Here is a 23640-nt window from a genome sequence, read left to right on the forward strand (position 1 = left end):
GATTATATAATAAAACTACATGAACATGCATGTGAAGACTCTGGTGAAGAGAAGAAATCATTGAATGAAATTGTTATTTTTGTTTTGTTTGCACACAAGTATTCTTAACAGTAAGGCTGAACCACTGATATCACATGGACTATTTTAATGATGTCCTTACTACCTTTCTGGGCTCTGGAACGTGGTAGTTGTGTTGCTGTCTAAGCAAGGTAAGACAGCTTTCGCGTTTCATCAAAATTATCTTAATTTGTGTTCTGAAGATGAACAAAGGTCTTACGGTTTGGAACGACATGAGGGTGAGTAGTTAATGACAACATTTTCATTTTTGGGTGAACTATCTCCTTAAAGGAATATGCTTTGTTTTCTGGTTCTGAATTTTAGCAGAGGGGATGAAAACTACAGTCTGGATTTTGTCACATTCGAGCGCTGGATGTTTTTACACCCCTATGGTCCCTTATGGCTGCACTAATCTGCTAACCCACTGGATTTCGACACTCGTTGAGCAACAGCCCAAACAATAATGCCACTTGGTATTATCACAACTATGCAAGAACAACAGCCATTTAGACAGGAGACACACGGGGGGGGGGGGTGATTTGCATGGGTGACCATTGGGGCTAATAAGACAAGCAAACATTTTTACAAACAAACACATCTGTTAAGGCAGTGTCTCAGGTGATTAATCACCGTAGTAATTGCGGTGTAGTTCCCCCCAACCAACAAGTCAGGTTCTGTGCTGTGGGAAACACGATCTGGGCTAATACAACCTGCAGTGCTGTGCTAAGTTGTGTTTGTGTTATTACAGCTTGTCCAGCTGCATAAGCAACAATGCCTTGAAGAACTGAACACACCCCAAGCCATATAACATCACGTTACACCATCGTACCACCATAAACCGCCAAATTAAACACCACCATACCAGATTGATCCAAGCAACTTCAAACTGAACATAATCATACCAAACAAACGAGTGTATAATCATAAACATTATCATACCAAACCGCATCAAAACACCACATAACACCATTAAATCCACTCAAAATAATCATTTCAAACACAAGCAAACTAATAGGGTCTTTTGCTGGGTAGATATATGACAGATTAGTTAGGGATTATTCAGTTCTTGGCACAAGAACAAGCTCTTTCTCTGTGTAAACGAACAAGATAAATTTTACATTATAGAAAATCCTGTAGTAAACTTTACTGATAAGATGCAAATTTTAGGTTAAGAACTAAAGTATTTGCTTCCTAAATTTAAACTGAATTGGTCCAAATTTAGGAAGTCAGTGTATCAAACCTTCCAACTGAAAGCATTTCTTAATTTCAAAATGTTCATGAATTGAATTGGAATGTAAAGAGACTGTTTACCAAAAAATGAAAGTGTTGTCATTAATTACTCACCCTCATGTCGTTCCAAACCTGTAAGACCTTCGTTCATTTTCGGAACACAAATTACAGTATTTTTGATGAAATCCAAGATTTTTCTGTCCCTGCATTGACAGCAACGCCACTGACACGTTTAAACGGCTCAGAAAGGTAATGGTACTTTTGTGAAGGTGCAGTGGAGACTGGTGTAAAAAAGACAGAATTGTTGAATGAAGTTGTTATTTTTGTTTGCTTGTGCACAAGAAGTATCCTTGTAGCTTCATAAAATTATGGTTGAACCACTGATGTCACATGGACTATTTTAATGATGTTCTTACTACCTTTCTCTGAACATGTTAGTTGCGTTGTTGTCTAAACAAGGTCAGAAAGCTCTCGGATGTCATCAAAAATATCTTAATTTGTGCTCCAAAGATGAACAAAGGTCTTATGCGTTTGGAACAACATGAGGGTGAGTAATTAATGACTGAATAATGAATCAAAAAATGTTCTAACTTCAATTCTGAATGACACACAGAACTACCAATAAATAATCAAAACAAATAATTTGATTACAAGCAGTAGTCTTAAGTCGCTGGGGTATATTTGTAGCAATAGCCAAAAATACATTGTATGGGTCAAAATTATTGATTTGTCTTTTATGCCAAAAATCATTAGGAAATTAAGTAAAGATCATGTTCCATGAAGATTTTTTGTAAAATTCATACTATAAATATATCAAAATGTAATTGATTAGTAATATGCATTGTTAAGAACTTAATTTGGAGAACTTTAAAGGTGATTTTCTCAGTATTTTGATTTTTTTGCACCCTTAGATTCCAGATTTTCAAATAGATGTATCTCGACCAAATATTGCCCTATCCTAACAAACCATACATCAATAGAAAGCTTACTAATTGAGATTTCATGTGATGTATACATCTCAGTTTTGTAAAATTTAACCTTATGACTGGTTTTGTGGTCCAGGGTCACATATATATATTTATTTATTTTTCAATAACATGATTGTGAATTGTTCACAATAAGATCATTTAAATTCATTTAGAAAATAGGCTTCATTTTATGTTTGTGCAGGACCCAGAAAAGCAAAATTGAGTTTTCATCAGTGATCAGGTACCTCTCTAACCTGTATTTAATGCCTATAACCACAATGACAGAAAATAAATAAATGAACTGAAAATAACAGTAAATAAATGTATTGTTTCTTTAAGTATTTGTACATTTACATTTCTATCCATTCACATTATTCAGAGTGATTTACACTGCTGTTCAAAAGTCTCTTATGCTATCAATGCTGTATTTATTTAATCAAAAATACAGACAAAAACAGTAATATTGTGAAATATTATTTCAATTTCTAATATTGGCTTTCTGTTTTAATATACTTTGAAATATTATTTATTTCTGTGATGCAGCACTGAATTTTCATCATCATTACTCCAGTCTTCAATGTCACATGATCCTTCATCAATCATTTTAATATGCTGATTTATTATCAGTGTTGAAACAGTTGTGCTGCTTAATATGTTTTTTAAAACCTGTGATACTTTTTCCTTTAATTCTTCGATGAATAAAAGTTAAAAACAACAGCATTTATTCAAAATAGCAATCTTTGTAACAATGTAGTCTTTACTATCATTTTCTATCAATTTGTGACACATTGTACATCTGAAAGTTGAATAAATAAGCTTTCCATTGATGTATGATTTGTTAGGATAGGACAATATTTGTCCGAGATACAACTATTTGAAAATCTAGAATGTGAGGGTGCAAAAAAAATCTAAATATTGACAAAATCGCCTTTCAAGTTGTCCAAATTAAGTTCTTAGAAATGCATATTGGTAATCAAAAATTATGTTTATAATTATGGTAGGAAATATATAAATATATAAATATCCTAATGATTGTTGGCATAAAAGAAAAATCTACTTAAGACTGATTTTGTGGTCCAGGGTCACACTTCACACATCCTTGCTGAATAAAAAATATTGATTTCCTTAAAAATATACTGACCCCAAACTTTTGAATAGTAGTGTATATTGTAACACAAAATTTCTATTTTAAATAAACACTGTTCTTTTTACCTTTTTTCTTAATTAAAGAATCCTGAAAAAAGTATCACAGGTTCCAAACAAATATTAAGCAGCATAACTGCTTCCAACATTGATTATAAATCAGCGTTTTAGAATGATTTCTGAAGGATCATTAAAATAGAATTATTAAAATAGAAAACAGTTATTTTAAATTGCAATAATATTTTACAAAATAATTTTTTTTTCTGTATTTCTGTAAAAATCTTACTGATCCCAAACTTTTGAATGGCAGTGTACAACGCATTCAGTGTACACACTATCATTCCTTTCTCTTGGAATTGAACCCATGACCTTGGCATTGCTAATGCCATGTTTGAGCTGTTCGTCTACTGTTTGAGCCACTAAACTATTTCATTTTAGTAAACATCGTAAATCCGATCTTAATTCGAAGCAAATCAGCAAGGCACCTCCCACTTTTATTCTCCACTCCTCCTCTCTGCTTCCCACTTTATGTCCCACCTCCCTGTACTCCAGCATCCCTAATGAGTCGTGCTGAACGAGACCTCCAAAAAAGGCTCCAAAACGTGGCGATTAGGATCTGGGTAAACCAACTCTGCCTCCTACTTTCCTCCCCTCTTCTCTCAGTCTGTCTTTCTTTGTCTCTCACTCTCTATCTCCCTTTCCTTCAATCCCTGTGTGGCTGTATGTAACATCAGTAAAGCTGTCAGGCAGCGCAGCCAAGATAAACAGGCCGAGGGCTGGGTTCAGAGGTGAGAGGGGCTGAAATGTTTTTCCTAAGGAACTGAGGGACCCCTGGAGAACCACGGCTGGGGCCAGGCAAGGGCCAGCGGGGAAGACGATCCCCTCGATTGCCCTCTCCACACTAACACATTGGCCAATCTCCTCTCTCTCTTTTTCTTTCTCTTACTCTGCCTCTTTCTCCCCGATCTGCATCTGTGTACACAAATACTCTCAACAGGATCCCCTTCACACGTACACACACTCATTCATTCATTTGCCGTGCCTGCCGTCTTTAAATTACTGCTGTGTCAACACAAAAGAACTCACACTCACACATATGCACATATGTACAGTAGGTGACTGACATACAAATTCAATATAACCAAACATATTTATTTCACATTGACTTGCTGTGAAAATAAATATAATTGCTATTTCTTTGTCATCTTAAAAAAAAAATCTACTAATTTGCAAAAATGCATGGCAGAAGAATGCCTGTATGGAGTGTGAGCATATGGTATAGACCTTGGGAGGGGTGATATCACTCACCCGAGAGCGACCTTTCTCCCTTTAGCTTTCTCTCGTCTCGTGCTCTTTTCATAGCGAAAGTACAAACAGAGACTGAGAGAGAGAGAGAGAAAGAAAGGGAGCGAGGGAAGGTATCGAAGTATGAAAAGCAAACCAGAAGCATTTTATAATCTAGAATGGGGTGATACACTAAAACGAGATGGGGAGAAAGGCATGGGCCTGACACGTCCATGCCAAGAAAAGCATGTTGAACTGAAATAGGACAATAAGATTGACAGAGCACAGGAAGAAGAACAGCAGAGGGTGAGAGAGTTGGCTCAATGGGAGCACATACCCGTTCCCTGCCATCTGGACCGGTGTTCATAACGCAGCTCAAAGCAGAGGGAATCATTTGGGATCCGATTCCTTTTCATCCTACCCTGCTCCGGGTTCTCAAAGCTGATTCTGGTTCAGCGCTCCTGACCTGTAATACTCCAGCACAGGTTAAACTGTAAACTACAGCCAGTTCTGAAGGTTTAAAAAAAGAATGAGCATGAAATACAAGGTTGAGAAATAAAACACATGACAATGGGGAAATAAGAGCGATTGGGATGACAACTTCCAACAACAATTTCCTTTTGATATTAAAATGTGCTTTCTTAATTATCGTCTCCTGTCAGACAGATCCGCATCTAAATGCATGCATCTTGAAAACAAAAACCTCATCATTCCATAAAATAAGTGCGTATTCACTATTAAACTTGTGATGCCAGACTCTTGCAAAATATAACACAAAGGGAGTTATTCCTACTGATTCACTTTTGTTTTCTTAAGGTTGGGCATCTTGGCTGGTGGTAATGGACTAGGAATTGACCCTTCGCAATTTTTAACCAATTATAATTATCTCATTGCTATTATATATGTTTTTGGGTCATTTTAAAGTCTGTTGTTCGCTTAGGTCTATTTTTATTAGCACAAAAAATTATCCAAATACTCAATTAGTATAAATAATCATTAGTCAAAGCCCTAACAATATTATTATATTCTGTTTGGCTTCCTAAAAAATATTATGAATGTGATGTAGACTAAGACAGTATATCACAACTATTAAGTTCAATTTAGACACTGAAAATCAGTGAGCTCTTATTTTTGAACTCTCAAAGTGCACCAGATTGATGCATTTAATGCTAAAATGCACAGATGTTTCTTCCACCCCCTACAGTCTCACAAAAGCCTGTGTGCACTACACTACATATAGATCACAGCAAAGAGCAAAGAGAAAACTGACAACACGCTGACAGACAACACTGATCGGGTTATTTCTGCAACCAGAAAGCTTTCAAATTGTAATTTTTTAAGAAATTCAAACAATAATTACTGTTTTGTGGCTTGTTAATGTGATCCCTATTGCCTCAGTTCAAACCGATCGTCTTTTCATATTTACTTAAAGCACGAAATAAACATGAATTAACATCAGAACATATTTTATTTCAATTGTGGAAAGATGTCTATACACACAATTTTTCAAGTTTAAGTCCACCGAAGTTAATCTACTCTTCTCTTTAACTTGTTTGTCGGACAAAATGGCGGATTCTGTGTTATGATTGGTCAGATCGCCTGTCAATCAAGCCGTATGTGAAGGGTCATTGACTGACAGACAAGACAGAGCTTGGTTACTTCTGGTATAAAACAAGGTCTCAGCTTTAAAATGTTGTCATTTTTTAAGAAATTCAAACAATAAATACCATTTTGTGGCTTGTTAGTGTGTCAAGACAGATCACTGTCGGTGCGTCTGTGTAAGAAAAATATCCATATTTAAAACGTAATAATCATTTTAATCTAGCTTGCGACAAGTGGTCGTACACAGAAGCCATTCCAGGTGGATGACGTAGGATGTATGCGTTGCACAAGCGCTGGTGAGTCTCACAAAAACCAACATTTGTTTACAGGAGCAAAGGAAGCAAAGTTTCCTTACTTTAGCAAAGGAAAACCAGTCACCTTTTGGCTTATATTAAAATCCTCCTACATTTTTCTTAACAAAGCCTCTTATTGTACTTCTAATACATGACTGTTGTGTTAGTTTGGTCTCTCCAGTGCATGTCCGCGTTCATCACTTCTATACAGAGCATGCACAACACCGACGTCCTAAGTCATCCACACGGAGTGGCTTCTGTGCACACTGAAATGTGATAATTATGCTTTAAATATGGATATTTTTCTTTTAAAATCGCATCGATTCACTACAGGAGGCCTTTATTCACCCCCTGGAGCCATGTGAGGAACTTTTTATTATGGATGGAAGCACTTCATTGGACTTGTTTTAGACTGTTAAAGAGAAACACATGCCCATGCCATTATAAAGCTTGGAAGTGCCAGTGCCAATTTTTAATATAACTCTGATTGCATTTATCTGAAAGAAGGAAGTCCTATACACCTAGGATGTCTGGATGGTGAGTAAATAATGGGCTATTTTCATTGTTGGGTGAACTAACACTTTAAAATAGTCTTTCTTTTTCTTTTTTTCGTTTGTAATACTTTTAATACTTTTATTCAGCAAGGACACATAAAATAAATCGAAAGTGACAGTAATGTTATAAAAGAGTCCATTTCAAATAAATGCTGTTGTTTTAATTTTCTATTTATCAAAGAATCCTGAAAAAATGCTAATGAGATCCAAACAATAAAAAATAAATAAAATAAAATATTGAGCATCACAACAGTTTTCAACATTGGTAATACTAAGAAATGTCTCATGAGCACTGAATCAGCATATTAGAATGATTTCAGACTGTGAGGACTGCAGTAATGACTGCTACAATTTCAGCTTTCCTTCACAGAAATATATTAAAAATCCTTTTTTAATATTCTAAAATGTAATTTATTTCTGTGAAGGAAAGCTGAATTTTTAGCAGTTTTTGAAATTAGCTTTTAAATAATAATAATAATAATAATGGCATCATTCAAAAACATTTTAAAAAGTCAAAAGGTGCCATTTGTTAACATTACTTAATGTATTGACTAATATGAACGATCAATGAATAATACATTACACGATTTATTAATTTTTATTAATGTTAGTTTAAAAAATACAGTCTTGTGATTTTAATAATGCATTAGTAAATGCTGAAATTAACATTAACTAAGATTATAAATGCTGTAGAAGTATTGTTTACACTTAGTTCATGTTAACTAATGTAGTTAATTAATGTTAACTAATGAACCTTATTGTAAGAGTTTTGAACAAAGACTTTTACCAGATAAAGGACAAAATGACATATCTACTTGGAGACGTTCAGCAAGCTCAACCCTGGCTACAAGGTATATCACATCCTACCTCAGCAAAATGACAACCAGGAGAACAGGACCACAAATGAAGAGTAACTGAAACATTGTGCAACATGCATAAAATGGCAAACAAAACATGCTGCTTTCAATCAGTGCGTATTTGTGTGCAAATGTGTTTGCATGTATATTTAATTTTACTATGTAAAACTGTGTTCAATAAAACAAAATGAGAGCCATACTGAAAATAAGATCTGCATGGCAAGAAGAAAGAAGTCACAAGGATGGAGCAGCATATCTGTTACCTGCTTGTGAGTTTTTCTTTCCCAGCTTTCAGCTTCCTGCCACTGCTGCCCATCAATCTGCCCAGGCCACAATGGTCTGTGACAGAGCCGGGCTGGGCCGCGGGGGAAGACAAACACTGGTGGATACACACTTCCTCTTCCCTCCCGTCATGCTACTCACACAGGGGTCTGCCACCCTGTCGGCCTCCCTCGTGCTCCATGGCACATCCTCTCGGCACATAAATACCCAGGAAAAACTTCCTGGCCTAGTCCAAAACATGCCCCAGAAATAAAAGAAGGTGAGACGGAACGAACATAGAGGAAGAAGGGTTATATTAGAGAAGGAAGATTTTTATTTTTTTATTCAAGACATTATTGATTTTGCTCCTCTATATACATCCAGCGCTCCAGGTTCAAACGCATATGCGGCCATAGGACATGGAGAGACCCTGTGCAATTATATTATTTTCACTTGAGCTTTTTCCTCCCGCAGCCCTGAGATGTCCTTTCATTCTCGTCTCTCTCACTCACTCAGCATCTGTTACATCTAAACAGCCCACTTAACCTCATCTCTGTCACTTTCTCCGGCGGCAACATGCACATACACACACACACACAGAAGCATACTTTCTCTGAGGTCTCTCACAATGCATTCATGACAGAAAGAGAGAGGAGAAATCCTTAGTAAAATTACTAGAGGACATTAATCATTAGGGCAGATTATAAGCAGCCCCTGTACTGCCAGATGCCTCTCTGTTTGAGCCTCTGCTCTGCAATCTCAGGGCACTTCACCTCCGCTGCTGCTGCCTCTCAGGGAGGACGGCCATTGTTTCTGGCCAGCTTTTATTTCTTTATTCCTAACATTTTTTAAATAAGGCGCATTAGAGAGGTCTCATCATCTTTTCCCGCTTTTCAGCCCTCCTCAGCTTTGAACTTGGGGGCTGAAAACCACAACCCACTTCAGAACCTTTAGCCCTGTGTGGCCGCACACACACACACACACACACACACACACACACACACACACACACACACACACACATATATGCACATGAAGAAACCCACACATACACCACAAAAGACTTGTTCCTCCATAACATGGTGCTTCAGGACTGAAAAATAGTCCTAGGAAAGGTTCTCTAAAGGCAACAAAAGGCTAAGGGGAATATAACTACACGTGCGTGCACGCACACACACAGTCCTCTCTTAAAGGATTAGGGTATGAGAAGCAGTATTTAGGACTAAAACCACTAAAGTAGGGTTACTACCTTAGAAAGTCTCTCTAGGAGTGATAAGTAGTCTCCACCTCCTCTCTCCTTTCGTTGTGAGAAATTGAAAATGGCAGTGAGTTGCTGTAGTAATAACGGCGCTCCACAGCTCCTATGGTGTTTGCTGACACAGGAAAAAGTATTTTAGTCAGAGTAAGTGCGATTCCATGTTGCGCGTGATGTCCTCATACCTGTCAGCTGTGTGAACAAACAGACAAAATCATAGGTAAACCTCAAAGCAGCAACAACTACCACACATGTGCTCAAGGGGAAAACTGCACAGACAAATGCATTGTCTGCTATCTGTTAAATTTGCACATGCGTGAACTGAATCATGTCCTGATGCCTATAATAATGCCATGAAGTTAATTTAAATAACATTTAAATAGTTACAAATGTTACAAAAGTGAGGCTGAGCCTTTATATTTCTCTGAAAAAAGCTAACAGTAAAATACATTATTCTATTCAAAAATAAACAAATGTATAATGGTTGTATGAGTACTTATGACAATGTATAAAATGTTTATTTAATATAAATGTATTTTCAATACTGTAAATTTTATATATTGTAAATATATGTATACACTACCAGTCAAAAGTTTTTGAACATTAGTCTCTTCTACTCACCAAGTCTACAGTTATTTGATCCAAAGTACAGCAAAAACAGTACAATTTTGAAATATTTTTACTATTAAAAATAACTGTTTTCTATTTGAATATATTTAAAATGTCATTTACTCCAGTGATTTCAAAGCTGAATTTTTAGCATCATTACTCCAGTCAAATGATCCTTCAGAAATCATTTTAATATTTTGATTTGTTGCTGATTTATTATTATAATAATGTTGAAAACAGCTGAGTAGATTTTTTTCAGGCTTCTTTGATAAATAGAAAGTTCAGAAGAAGCAGCATCTGAAATAGAAATCTTTTGTAACATTATAAATGTCTTTATAATCACTTTTGATTCATTTAAAGCATCCTTGCTAAATAAATGTATTCATTTCTATAGTTTCGTTCCCAAAAAATAAGAAAATAATGATACAGACTGCAAGCTTTTGAATTGTATAGTGTATAGTGTATAAAAGCTTTTAATTCGAGATATTCTGATCTTTGGATCTTCTTATTTATCAAAGAATCCTGGAAAAAAGTACTTTTTTAAATATTTTAAATATTAAATATTGTTTTAAATATTGATAATACTTCTAATAATAATGTTTCTTGGACAGCAAGTCAGCATATTAGAATGATTTCTGAAGGATCATGTGACACTAAAGACTGATGCAGAAAATTTTGCTTCGATCACAGGAATAAATCACATTTTAAAATAGATTCAAATAGAAAGCAGTTATTTTAAATAATAAAAATATTTTACATTTTTACTGTTTTGCTGTACTTTGAGCATTTATTTAATTTATCATACATAAAAAATATCATATTTATTATTCTTTTTTTAAATCACCATGTTTGTTGTTTTAAAAAAAAAAAATGTATATAAAGAACTCTTTTCACTTGTTCCAGAACATTTCATTTGTGGATTCGCTTTGGCTGGGGTGTAGAAGAGGGATGACCAACAGGAGCAGAGGGAAAGACTTCATTCCAAAATGTGCAAATAGTTTCCCCTTCTCATTTCCTCTCCTGCACGCAGATCTACAAATGTGAGCATAATGACAGTAAATCCATTCAGATAGCACACAACAATCCCGCTCATTTAAGAACTAGTAGTGCTGCACAGAACAGCATCTTGAAACAATGAATCACTGGACAGGACACATTTGGACAATGTCTGTCCATAGTGTTAAACACTAGGTGCAACAAATCCGGATTATCTGGCAATGGATTATCTGGTATTGTTTAGACACACACACACACTCTCTCTCTCACACACACACACAAACTCTCATTACTTCACACCACCATACTATATAGAGTGGGGTTGGAGAGCGGTGGAACATTAAGTGTTTCTAGTCACCCGGTGAACTCAAAGCTATTGTGCCCGTATACTGGCCCATATCTGGGACGCAGGGGGCTCTGCTGTGACAGGGTCCTATAAAGGTAGTACTAAGAGAGTGAAGTGCAGAAAGGCTTCATATTCTGCGCTCTCTGCCCGCTGCCTCTTCACTTGAGTATGTTCTTTGGTATGTGTTGCTCCCCAGCCATTGTGAATCTGTGCTCTCAATGGCCTTATCTCAGTGGTGTGGCATCTGTCCAATAGTTTTAACGCACTAACACTTCAACTGTAAGCAACATGTTGTTGCTGCAACTCTATAGAGCCAATATACTTTAAGTTTGTAGAGGGACAGAATTTGGATTGTTTTTTTATACACCTAAGCTCTTAAAAATAAACAGATTTGAAACTTTAAAGCGTTAAGGTTTGGTTCAAATTGCAACCTCTATTTTTAACATTTTAAATTTGGATAAAATATAAAAACAGGCACTTCTGGTTCTTTCTCAATTAAAATCTGGTCTTTTAAGTAAAAGTGACCCTGGACCACAAAACCAGTCATAAGTAGCATGGGTATATTTTTAGCAATAGCCAAAAATACATTGTGTGGGTCAAAATTATTAATTTTTCTTTCATGCCAAAAATCATTATAGGATATTAATATCATGTTCCATGAAGACATTTAGTAAATGTCCTACATTAAATATAAAAAATATATATATTTTTTGCTTAGTAATATGCATAGCTAAGAACTTCATCTGGACAACTTCAAAAACGATTTTCTGGATATTTTTTTATTTTTTGCACCCACAGAATCCAGTTTTTCAAATAGTTGTATCTCGGCCAAATATTGACCTATATGCTAGCAAACCATACATCAATGAAAAGCTTATTTACTCAGCTTTCATTTGATGTATAAATTTCAATGTTAAATAATTGACCCTTATGGCTGGTTTTGTGGTCCAGGGTCACAAATAATCATTAGCTCAAGCCGTTAAGCACATGAATCTGCCAAAAACGACGAGTTGCTGCAGATTTGGTGTTATGAATGTGTTTTCTAAAAGAAAGCATCATAAATGTTTGTATGTGTGTTAAAAGGTGCTCCTCCAGAGCTGATTACCCTCCCTAGGATCCGTGTTGGTGGTGAGGCGCGGCCGGGAGAGCGTGAGAGGGGACAACCGTCTCAGGAGGGAGCGAGGCAAGAGCGGAGAGGGAGTTCGACGCGGAAGACACGGACTGGCTGTTTGATGGCCATTCCAGCTGAACAAACAAAACACCCCAAAACACGACGAACCTGGGAGTTGGAAATATGTGCGGGTCTGCTACGAGGTCAGATTCCTAACCGTATCTAATTCAATTTTACAAACTGTAAGAAAACACAGGGTTCGATGGAGCCTCGAATCTCCCTACAAACAACGCACATACACAGTTAAAACAAAACACGGAGGCTTTTATCTGTTATCTGAAAGCACGGAGGCGACGGGGTCAATTGGTTCTGAAACGAGTCCATTTGGGTAACGGTTAAAATTTCAAAATAGTAAATGTGTTGAACCCAAATATTGTGATTTGTCCGTCTCGCTTTTTGATACACAAGTCTCCTCGAGGGGTTCCCGCCACAGTGTCAGTAGCCAGGAGAGGCTCGCTTGCGCGGTGGTCCGGTCAGCTCTGCTAAAGACATTAGTGCTGCGCTCTACGAGAGCGCGGGAGGCTCATAGACAGCGCTCACTTCTCTAAATAAACATTAGTCTTAAAAAGTTTGGCCCCGCGACCTCTCTCTGATCGCATTTCACTCTGGATAGTAAACTTCATTTTTATCGCGGGACTTTCCCATTCTTTCCGAAAACAGTCTTCGGTTTACGAAGATATGAAATGCCTACACTGACAAAGTTTCTCTTTCACCTGGCTCTGGAATAGACGCGTATCCCATTTCTTTCACTGTGGAAAATAGAGCCGTTAAAAGTGACACGGGAATTAAGTTTTAATTTCAAGATGAAAAGGTATGCATGCTTCTCCGTTGAGAAACGTGTTTGGATTAGTCTTGAAAACCAAAAGATCATTATTTTGTTTAGACAGACCTCAGAATTTCACACTGAGGGAAAATCTGTCTTCGAGAGTGCAACGGAGAGACTATAGGTGAAATGTTATGCCGTTATCTGAGGCGACTGTACATCCCCACATTTCACTTAAGATTTTTCTCAGTCTGTCGCTGATAGGTTCTTGGGAGTAGCTAAATTGAAAAATCACTACCCTTGCTGCACCCTCTGTATTTAAATGTCATTTTCTAAATTGAAAAAGTGTTGGAGTTTGTTTAGTTCTTGCTAAAAGCGAACCCTATTTATTAGATGCCTGTGAAGAAAATCATTTTGAGAGGTGTGCCACTCACAAAGGTCCAATGTAAAGCAAATCTTTTTTGTGGCAGTAATATCCTGACCGGATAACAGGAGCATGGTCGTGGACAGACGACAGCTGCCCCTCTCCATCAAACTAAGAGTTTTTGGGTCACAAGTTAAGTCCTCAGGCTTCCATAACGCTAACACTAAACCGTCACTAAGCCAGGCTCCGATTCGGTGATATCCCGACCACATCTTGGAGGAGCGAGTGTTACTGTTTCCTGGCAAACACCGAAGACGCAAGGGAGGATAAGTTGGGCATGTTGCCATGGAGACCGTCATTACATCACTTTTTTTTGTCGACCGGTCATTTTTAGGTCATATAAAGCAGTTATTGTGCTCATCTGATGACAACAGATTTGAGAATTTTCTTCAGCAATCGCTCATCGCGGTGATGCCCGTGTGTTTCTCTGTGTGTGGGATGGCGGGCCAACAGCAGGTGTCCTTCAGTGAGTCCCAGTGAGTCGAAGTCGATGGGGCGAACACTTCCAAAGTTAATATTTTGTTTCCAGAGAAGAGGGGAGGCCTGTATCTCTGCTTTATTTACACATTCTAAATTAATTAAGCAGAGGATTCCTCGGTGCGCTAGAAAAACACGGAGGGGGAGATGCTGGGCTGCGGAGGGAGGGCCTAATTTATTGTGGCCGTACATCTCTGCTTCGTGCCAGGGTGTCAGGGGACTCGGCCGACGGCATTCCTTCACAATGAGGACTAGAGCTCCCATCATCTGTTTATTTCACCGCTTTAAATGAAAGAGTATGTTAGAGACGGAGAGGAGAGAGAGAGAGAGGGAGAGAGCAAAGTTTAAAGACACAACAAAGTTTATTGTGGAACCTACTGATAATTGTCTTGACGAGCAATATGATTAAGACAGTAACAGAGCGCCAATATTTCCAAAGCCATATTGTAATAATAAAACATCTAATATTGACTTACGCAGGTTGCGTCAACAGGTTTCATTATTTTTCACAATCAAAAAAGGACAGTAATAATGAGATCACGCTAATGCGCATTAAATGAAAAAGTCTGGATCAGATCTGATTTTACAAAACGGCCTCACAGAGATTTAATATAGCCAAGTAGGCTATATTAATGTAGCAGGAGCGCGGAGCACCGTGTGGTTCTTGCAGCAGGTGCCCCAGTTCATCTAAGGTAATGTCTATCTCAGACTCATTTTTATATCAAGACGCTTTACATCATCTTCTAATTATAACTATGCAGCTAAAATAAATTTACAAGCTATGGTCTTGTAACAAGATCCTCACTAATACAAGACACACAGCGGAGTGCTGTTCGTCACAAGCCAAACATTTTTATTTAATAATAGGCTTAATTATAAGTTTGAAACAATCTTTTAATTATTTTTTTTAATATAATAATTCTGCAAGAAAATTACATTTTTAAAAATGAATACTTCCACTGCACACCCAAATGTATAGCCCATAGCATTTTTAATATTTTACACATTTCATGACTATTTTTAAAAGCTGACGTTTGCTGTATGAAACTATGCTATAATCTGTCGCTCATTGGGTTAATGAAATGTTAGGAGTGTGGGCTGCAAACAGCCTAATCATGACAGAATAAAAATAAAAATAAATCATTGTCGGCGCTTTTATGCATTATTCGCCGCAAAAATATGAAAAACAATGCCATGTGTAAATTATTTGTTTGTTAATTAAATTGCCCATAAATTAAACAATAATAGGCTTAACACATTTTTTCATCAAAAATAAATTAATGTACAACACAATTTATAATTAGTGCACCATTTATCCTAAAGAGATAAAACATATTGCTAAATGATGCCTACTCATTTTACCCGTCCTGTGAAAGCCGTTTCTAAAATGGAAACTTATGAAAGGCGACTGCTATACAGCATAAAAAGCCTAAGAAACAGCAATATTCATGTCCACTTATGCATAAAAACATTCATGCATTGTTAAACAGCCATTAACTATAAAATAATTCTATTCATCTAAAATAGAAGCCTTCTAAAATTAAATGGTTTTAGAAATCAAATCAAACCCTGTAAATCAATTAGCAGGAAAAAGAGAAACTTATGCGTATATCATACATTCATTTTTTTGAACGAAATATCTATCGGATAACATTAGTAAGGGTAAACGTAAACTTAAATCTTGTAATCAACAGCACAGTTAACTGGAAAAAAAATCACTGCACGCAATAGCGTGAACCCCATAATTTGGATGAGCAATCCGTGCAGAAAAGCAGACAAGAAAAGCTGACAACGACGCAAAATGTAGAGAACATATAAAACACCAAGCCAGAAGCAAATACGCAGTTGTTTTAGAGATATCCGTTTTTAAATTACAGCGATAGAAGAGATAAGTAGAGATACGCTTTGCTCCATGCGAAATCGTGGGTGGTCCCCTCATGGTGTAACTAACGCGCCACACGGAAAAAAATGAAAGCGAAATGAACGGGCAATTAGTGGGATTTAAGGCCGTAACCCATGATTTACACTTTCGATCCGATTAAAGGAGAGTGATGTGATTTCTCATGAAGAGACAAAACAAGACTGAAAAGTACTGAACGTCAAGAGAGAAGATGAACGTCTTTTTTTGCATTAAAGCCCATCTCGCATTTAGCATCCTTTAATCAAGAGCCCATCTTTCTGAAACTTAACTAATCGCCACAAATTCATTAGCTGTAAATTATGACATTGGCGTAAACACGACCACATGTAAGCAAGCGCGGTTAGGAGGAGATTTTTCTCCTTGCCATTTCATTCATAGGCCGCGAGTACAGTTTTATTCGCTGTAAGTACAGATCAGAAGTACACTATTGTGCAATGATTCTTCCTCTCTGCTGCTCTCTGTCACCTCCGACCAGCAATACATTTATCGTCCTTCCTCCCAGTCTTTTTACCAGTGTTTGCTAGAGGAGCACATGACCTCTGCCCTCAAGTCAGCCTGATGTCCCAACAAGTCACCCGACTTTAAATAAATAAACAAATAAAGAAGCAAATAAAAATAGAGTAAGTATAATTATTATACATGTCGTTTAATTAGTCAATAGACGAAGCATCACATTTCCCAGTAACCAAAAAGTACAGCCCTCTCCCGCGCATTATAATAATTTAGACTACCCTACTCCTCAATAATTTACAAATCAATAGACTCTGCAACTCGTATTTAAAATGTATTTTAGATTTAATATAAATAGTATTGCTTTGTGTTGATAATATATAACTAGGCCTATTATTATTATTATTATTAAGTTTCACGCAGTTTTTGGCTGGTGGTCCAGAAGTACTTGGAAAATACGATTTAACTATTAGTTTGGTCCCCTTTTGTACTCTTGAAACATGACCCAATATTTTAGCCTGTTTTTAGATGACAAAATATACGACGCTTTGAATTAATAGGCTACAAGCACGACCGACATGTTTGCATTCGCTTCAAAAGGATTTGCGGAGTTGAAAAAAAGAGAAAAATACGGTGAGTGAGTCAACCCTTCCTTTATGCCTAACAACCAGTTGTCAAAAACACCCCACGAAGCAAATTTACCCATTTGCGCACGAACCAAGTAAATAAAGGCAGCTTTTTTATACCACCTCCTGAACAGTACCGTGTGCTCGGCCAACTCTGAAATGGATTCATCAGTCTGTTTTTCGCACTACGGTGAATTCCCGCTGCTTCTTTTGTACATGTCTCAAGACAACACAGATGACATGAAAGCGGACAACCGAGAGTCTTTTAAGACGATCGCCTTTCAGAAGCAAATGTGTGTGGCTTGTCTCGCTAGGGACCACTTGCTGGGTGCCCATTCAGGCCTTAGGGACAAGGTCTTCAGTGACAACATCAACAAATGGGCAAAAAGCTGCATTATTGTGGATTAGATTCCAGATGAAAAAAAATGCTACCACAAATTAGCAACGAATCCTCAAAAGACTTCGTGGGTATCCATGTAGAACCCTCACATTCAATTATAGGCTTTCAAGCGCTGATGTTCCCATTGCTTTAGCTCTTTGTCGTTTGCCAGAAACTGGTCAATTATCATGGCTCAAAGCGCCACACAAGAGGAAACATGTGCCTTGAGCCTTCAACGTACTAAATACTGGTGTGAAAACGTCACACAATATGAATTAATCTTTTTAAAAAAAAAAAAGTATTTAGCCTAAAGCCTAAATAAGTGCTACAGTGTGGCAGCAAACATTAAACTAACATTTTAACAATGTAATTAGCCTGTATTGTTGTTCTCATTAGGTCTAGTATTATGTACACTGGTGAAAATGATTACACGAAAACAAAAACAATGTGGTTAAAATGATCGGTTTCTTAATTCACGGTTGTTTGAACTTGAAACATATTCTGTGAATAAGCGTTAGACAACTCTGTGATGCTGTAGGTTGGTAGGCCTGTTTGAAAACTAAAGCGAAAAGAAGTTAACGAAAACATCTTCAAAATTCACAAACATTTATTGTCTTGCCATTACAACAAAAAAATGACCTATGGACATTGTTTTGTCTCTTTACATATAACAACATTCTTTTCACAGATAATTTTTCAATGGAATAATGAAATATGTATTAACAAGAGTCAGACAGAAAGAGGTAATGAGATTTACACCAAGAACCACATAATCATCTATCAACAGAAATAAAATAAGAATAAAATTCACCAGAACACTTCTGTTGAGAGAACTATATAGGGGAAGTGGGACGTTAACCTATGTAATCTATTTACAGCCCCTATTGTCTCTGGCAATGTGCTTTCAAAACAAGTAAAATCCTGAGTTTTAAGTCTCGGTATTGACAGTGCTTTTCACAAACTCACAAAATATACAAAACAATAAAATAATTAAAACGATCTTCATTTAAGTCCAAAACCAAAAGAGGAAATTCCATGTCAATGAGTACAAACTATTTGACTTTCTGGACAAAACGGCAAAGGTCCACTGGCCGTCCAAAGGTGAAAGCTTAGCTTACTATTTACATGGTCTTAATTTCCATCTCTTCAGCCTGTTTCTCTCTTCAAAATCTTACATATTTACAGTTCATAAATATACTTAATTAGCCTTTTATTTAAGAATTCAGAAACATGAAACGGGCGGCATTTTAATCTTGCAAAAGTGTAAATCCTACCTTAGCAAATGACGAAACAACCATATTAAACTGGACTGCGGCACTTTCTATTTGCTGCCACTCTAGAAATGGCAATTGTTAAGGCTTGTCGTTTTGCTCGAGAAAGTCTGTGTGCCGGGCTGAAGCATCGTTTCCTGCGTTAGATTCAAGTGGTTCGTGGCCGAAGCAAGTGTGGGAGTCAGCATGGCCAAGATCTGAGCCTGTCCACCCGGTTGTGTGGTGTACGGCGAAGCCGGCGAGCTAGCCGCACCAATTATATTGTCTATAGAGAAGGAAGGCCGACTTGGACCATTAGTGTCCGTTTTGAGAGGCGCCAGACCAGGAAGAGTCGGGCTGAGTTGAGGATAGAAAGGCTTTCTCAGCTCTGTCCCTAAAAACGAAGGCAAGCTGTGCGGCGTGGAGAATATCGAGGAAGGCGTCGGGAGAGCACAAGGTGCATTTTGGAAAGGAAACGCGCCTCCCGGGTGGTGTGGGTGATAGGGGTGATGCGCGTGGAAATTTTGTAGCTGTAGGCCGTAATTGTAACCGTACGGTCCGTAGCCGAAGCCAGGTAGAAATCCCCCCGCGTCCCTAAGGATCTCGTTGGTCTGGTGTCTTTTGAAGCGCTTCCTTCTGCGCAGAAAACTCCCATTGTCAAACATGTCTGCGGACTCTGGGTCGAGGGTCCAGTAATTGCCTTTGCCCGGGTTACCGGGTTCGCGGGGTATTTTGACGAAGCAGTCATTCAGTGACAGGTTGTGACGGATAGAGTTTTGCCACGCGGGGAATTTCTCCCGGTAATATGGGAACCTGTTGCTGATGAACTCGCAGATCTCGCTTAGAGTCAAACGTTTCTTTGGGCTCTGCAGGATAGCCATGGTTATCAGGGCTATATAAGAATAAGGGGGTTTCACCAATGCATTTTTCCCTGGTTTATCCCCAGTTAACGTACCGGTTCTGTTGTCATCCCGTGGCCCGACCTGGTCAGCCGGACAGTCCAAGCTGCTTTGGCCCGGAGAGATTGCGCCCTCCCCCGCATTCTGGGATAGATTGTCATCGGAGTCATTGTCCAAATGAAAACTATGATGGTGGTGAAGATATTTACCCTCTTTTACAATATCCCCGCCAACGACATCGATGTCCACATCGTCGGACAGAGCAGAACTGTCCGACATGTCCGTCCCCAGAGTCATCCTTGGAGAGTCTTTTTGTCTTCCTCTCTCGCGTTCCGTGTCCAGTCTCGTGTAGCACCAAACACAAGCAGTGTGTCCTCTCAGTCACTTGTGCGCTCTGGAACTACACAACTCCCGTCCTCCTGAAGACAAGAATATGTTTTCTTCACGTCCGGGAGCCGCATAGAAAATGCACCTCAAGAAACGAAAAAACACTCGGAAGAATCACACCGGACTTGCATAACACAGAAATCGTCCAGAGCTCAGAGCGCTTTCAAGTCTAACTGGACACTCAATTAGACTTCGATTTCCTTTTCATCGAGCGCGGTTGGTCCGCATGCAATATAAACTTTTGGAGCATACGAATAGCGTTATGACTATGCATTCACTAACGAGTTTTCAGTTTTCATTATTCGAGCATTTGTTATCGTGTACAGTCGTAGCGCTGTGCGCGAACGAGCCTCCAAGTATACCCCCGCGCGGCTTCCAAAAACTATTTATCTAGGCACCATAATCACGTGATCAGTATGTCAGTAACCAGGAACTACGGCAAGTTTAGAGCCGAGAAAAGCTGCACAGGGGAGAAAACAGCAAGTACGTGTTATCAGCTCGCCTTAACGCGTCTATTTAACTGACATTCCCGACTATTTACAAAAATAATACTAAAAAAAATACAACATTCGTATAGGCTAGATAACGGGTTAAATCCCGCACGATTTCACTTTAATAAAGCTGATGAGTTTTCAAATATGCGACAACAAATAAACTGGCAACGCAAAAAACAAAATATAATAAGCTACCACACTAAATTATTATTATTTTCTAATGTTGCTTAAAATAATCAACTGAATAATAAGAAGATGTCATCCAAATAAATAATGATTAGATATTAGATTTATTAACATAATAAGTTATACAGCAAATAAACTAAAGAAAGAAAGAAAGGAAAGCACTGGCATATTTATTTGCATTAAATCAACAGATGGGTGTTTTATTCCATTGGCTAACATAGAGGCAGAAATAAACAAATTCCTACCAAATAAATAGTGTAAAATCGCTTCCTTCAAAATGATTTAACAAATCGAAATTTCCTAAATAAACCGACACATCAAATAATAGGTTACTTGAGACGCAAAACTGAGAAATTCTGGGGTCACAAAACAACAGTGATTGTTTACAAATTTAGGGGAAAAAATATTTGAATATTATTCAGTCTTAGTCAAAGTCAATCGTCAATTTAGCATATAGAAGCCACAATATAATTCACATCATGTATTTAATCATGATATTTGTAAATATCCTTGTATTCAGTTGCATTGTATTTCCAAAGCAGAACAGCATGAATCAGTAAATTACTCTAGAATTCGGCAGGTGCATGGACAATTTTAATAGCATTTATTTATTTGGCATGAAAACTAGTCTATAAATGTAACAACGTATTTTTACAAAAAAGGGGATGAAACAAAATTCGCGTTTTTGCAAAATCTCATGCATTCAAGTTCTACGAAGATTACTTTTTAAGTGCTTTTATTCACCTTTTTATTCTCTGTCAGGAATTCCAAACACATCCGTTTATGGGTACCATGTAAATATTCTACTAACGTATAAAAAAGCACAATGCTCTCTGCAACCTGTTTGAATTCGTCATTGCTTATGGGTAGATGACAAGCCATGAGCCACAAAACGTGGGCATCGAATTCATTTTTCATTATGCTCATTATTCATATACAAACCCCAAGACCAAGTCTGTGCCTCAGTCAGATTAAAATATGTTCCACAGGATATGCCAAATTTCATGCTCAGCATGCTTTGTGACCATATTTTCTTATATTCCGTTTCCCATACGAATTTCTATTCCATTTGCTAAACACGCGTGTATTCTGCTATTAAACTAGAAATTAAACTACACATTAAAACAGGCATTTCGGTGATTACAAATATTTTTAGTAACTATTTAGTAATAGTTTATTCTATTACTAGACTGTTGTTTAATCTGTAGTATTCATATCTTAAAAAGGACTTAAATGCTATTTTAAGATATAAAATGTGAGTTATAAAAATGTCCTTGTTATAAAGCCAGGCAAGGTAAGAAATGTAGCTACGAAATAAAAAGGTCAAAATTGTAATTCATAAACTGCTTGTTGGAAACGATGGCGGGGACGGAGAAATGTGTGACACTTACAGAACAGCTGCCTATGGGAGACGAAACTCAAAGGTCAAGTTAGCACCACATACAATTCTTCTGTCTCAAATAAGATATTTGATTTATAAATTCAATAGTTCAAGATATTTTCTCAAATTAGGGTGTCCAATATTTTATGATTTTTCTCAATGCCTTCTAATATCTTTAGATACAGCACTCGAGTCAATAAACTTAAATAACCTAAAACTATTTATGTCTGCTCAACAGACCCCCAAATAATACAAAAAAAAAAAGTCGAGTAAAATGTCGAGCACGTTTATGTCCCTGCACAACATAAATGTCATAGTGCAAACCACAGGCGGCACTCTGAAAAAGAACCAGATAATCACCGTCGGTTTTTGGCCTAAACTGACAAATAGGCTTCCCCTTCCTTTTTTTTCATCCTTTCCGCTTTTAAGTGGGCTTACCGGTTGATGTGTTGATGGCTGACACGGAATAAAAGGACTCTGTAAAGCGTACTGTAACTCTGTAACATTTTTTTAACCACATTACTGCCATCTAGCGGTTCTATGGTGCATCCCACACAAATGGAAAAAGAACTATGCTTCACCAAATCAAATCAATTTTTACGAAATTAATTGTACGACAGCCAGTATAGTATTATAAAACGTATTATTCCTAAATAAAATGTGGTAATTAAATCGACTTTGTCCTGCAAATAGTCGGAGGACTACAACGACATGTGCTGGGTTTCTTAATTACTATCACATCACGCTCTTAATTAAATGACTTTTTAAAAAACATTTTAACGCCATTTTCTCAAACCAGCAGCCTAAGTATATTTTATGCCAATAAGAAGAAATTAAATGCATCTTCAGAGTTAAAAGAGTACTGAACTAAGGCCAAACAATAGTTTGTCTTCCGAAAAAGAGTTTGAAATTACCTACAAGCATGGAAACCGCACTTCACTTCACTTCAACTGAACATTCAATAAATAAAACATTCTGTATTTAAAAAGGAAAAAAAAAACGGGTTTGATGACAGTTTAAAAAAAATAGATGCTCGGTAAATAAAATAATAATAAGTAAAGTTGATGTGGACCATAAGTGACGCGGTTACTATTTAGCTTACACTTTACACTTTTGAAAACCTTCAAAATATAGGCTACGTTCAAAACAGAGTTATAGGATACAACAATAGAGAAAGACTGAGGAATATTGTTTTAAAAGCCATTTTAACAAAATATTTTATTCTGGAAAATAATATGATTTTGCATTGATCAAAAAATGCTTTGTCATTTAAGAAGTGTAATATTGTCTATGTGATAAAAAGGTTTCTACGTACTACATAGACAACCATGTGTTTAGACAAACGTTCTTATAGGAAATTGGAAAACTCAGTCATGG

General features: G+C 37.2%; 1 protein-coding gene across 1 annotated transcript; it reads right to left on the reverse strand.

Annotated features, from left to right (window-relative positions):
- Positions 1 to 18255: 18255 nt before the first annotated feature.
- foxd2 (forkhead box D2) lies at positions 18256 to 20543 on the reverse strand. The gene has a single exon (XM_073819258.1). The coding sequence runs from the start codon at positions 20110 to 20112 to the stop codon at positions 19003 to 19005; it is 1110 nt and encodes a 369-aa protein (XP_073675359.1). The 5' UTR covers positions 20113 to 20543; the 3' UTR covers positions 18256 to 19002.
- Positions 20544 to 23640: the final 3097 nt, after the last annotated feature.

Source organism: Garra rufa, chromosome 15, assembly GCF_049309525.1.
Source record: "Garra rufa chromosome 15, GarRuf1.0, whole genome shotgun sequence".
NCBI classification, from domain to species: Eukaryota; Metazoa; Chordata; class Actinopteri; order Cypriniformes; family Cyprinidae; genus Garra; species Garra rufa.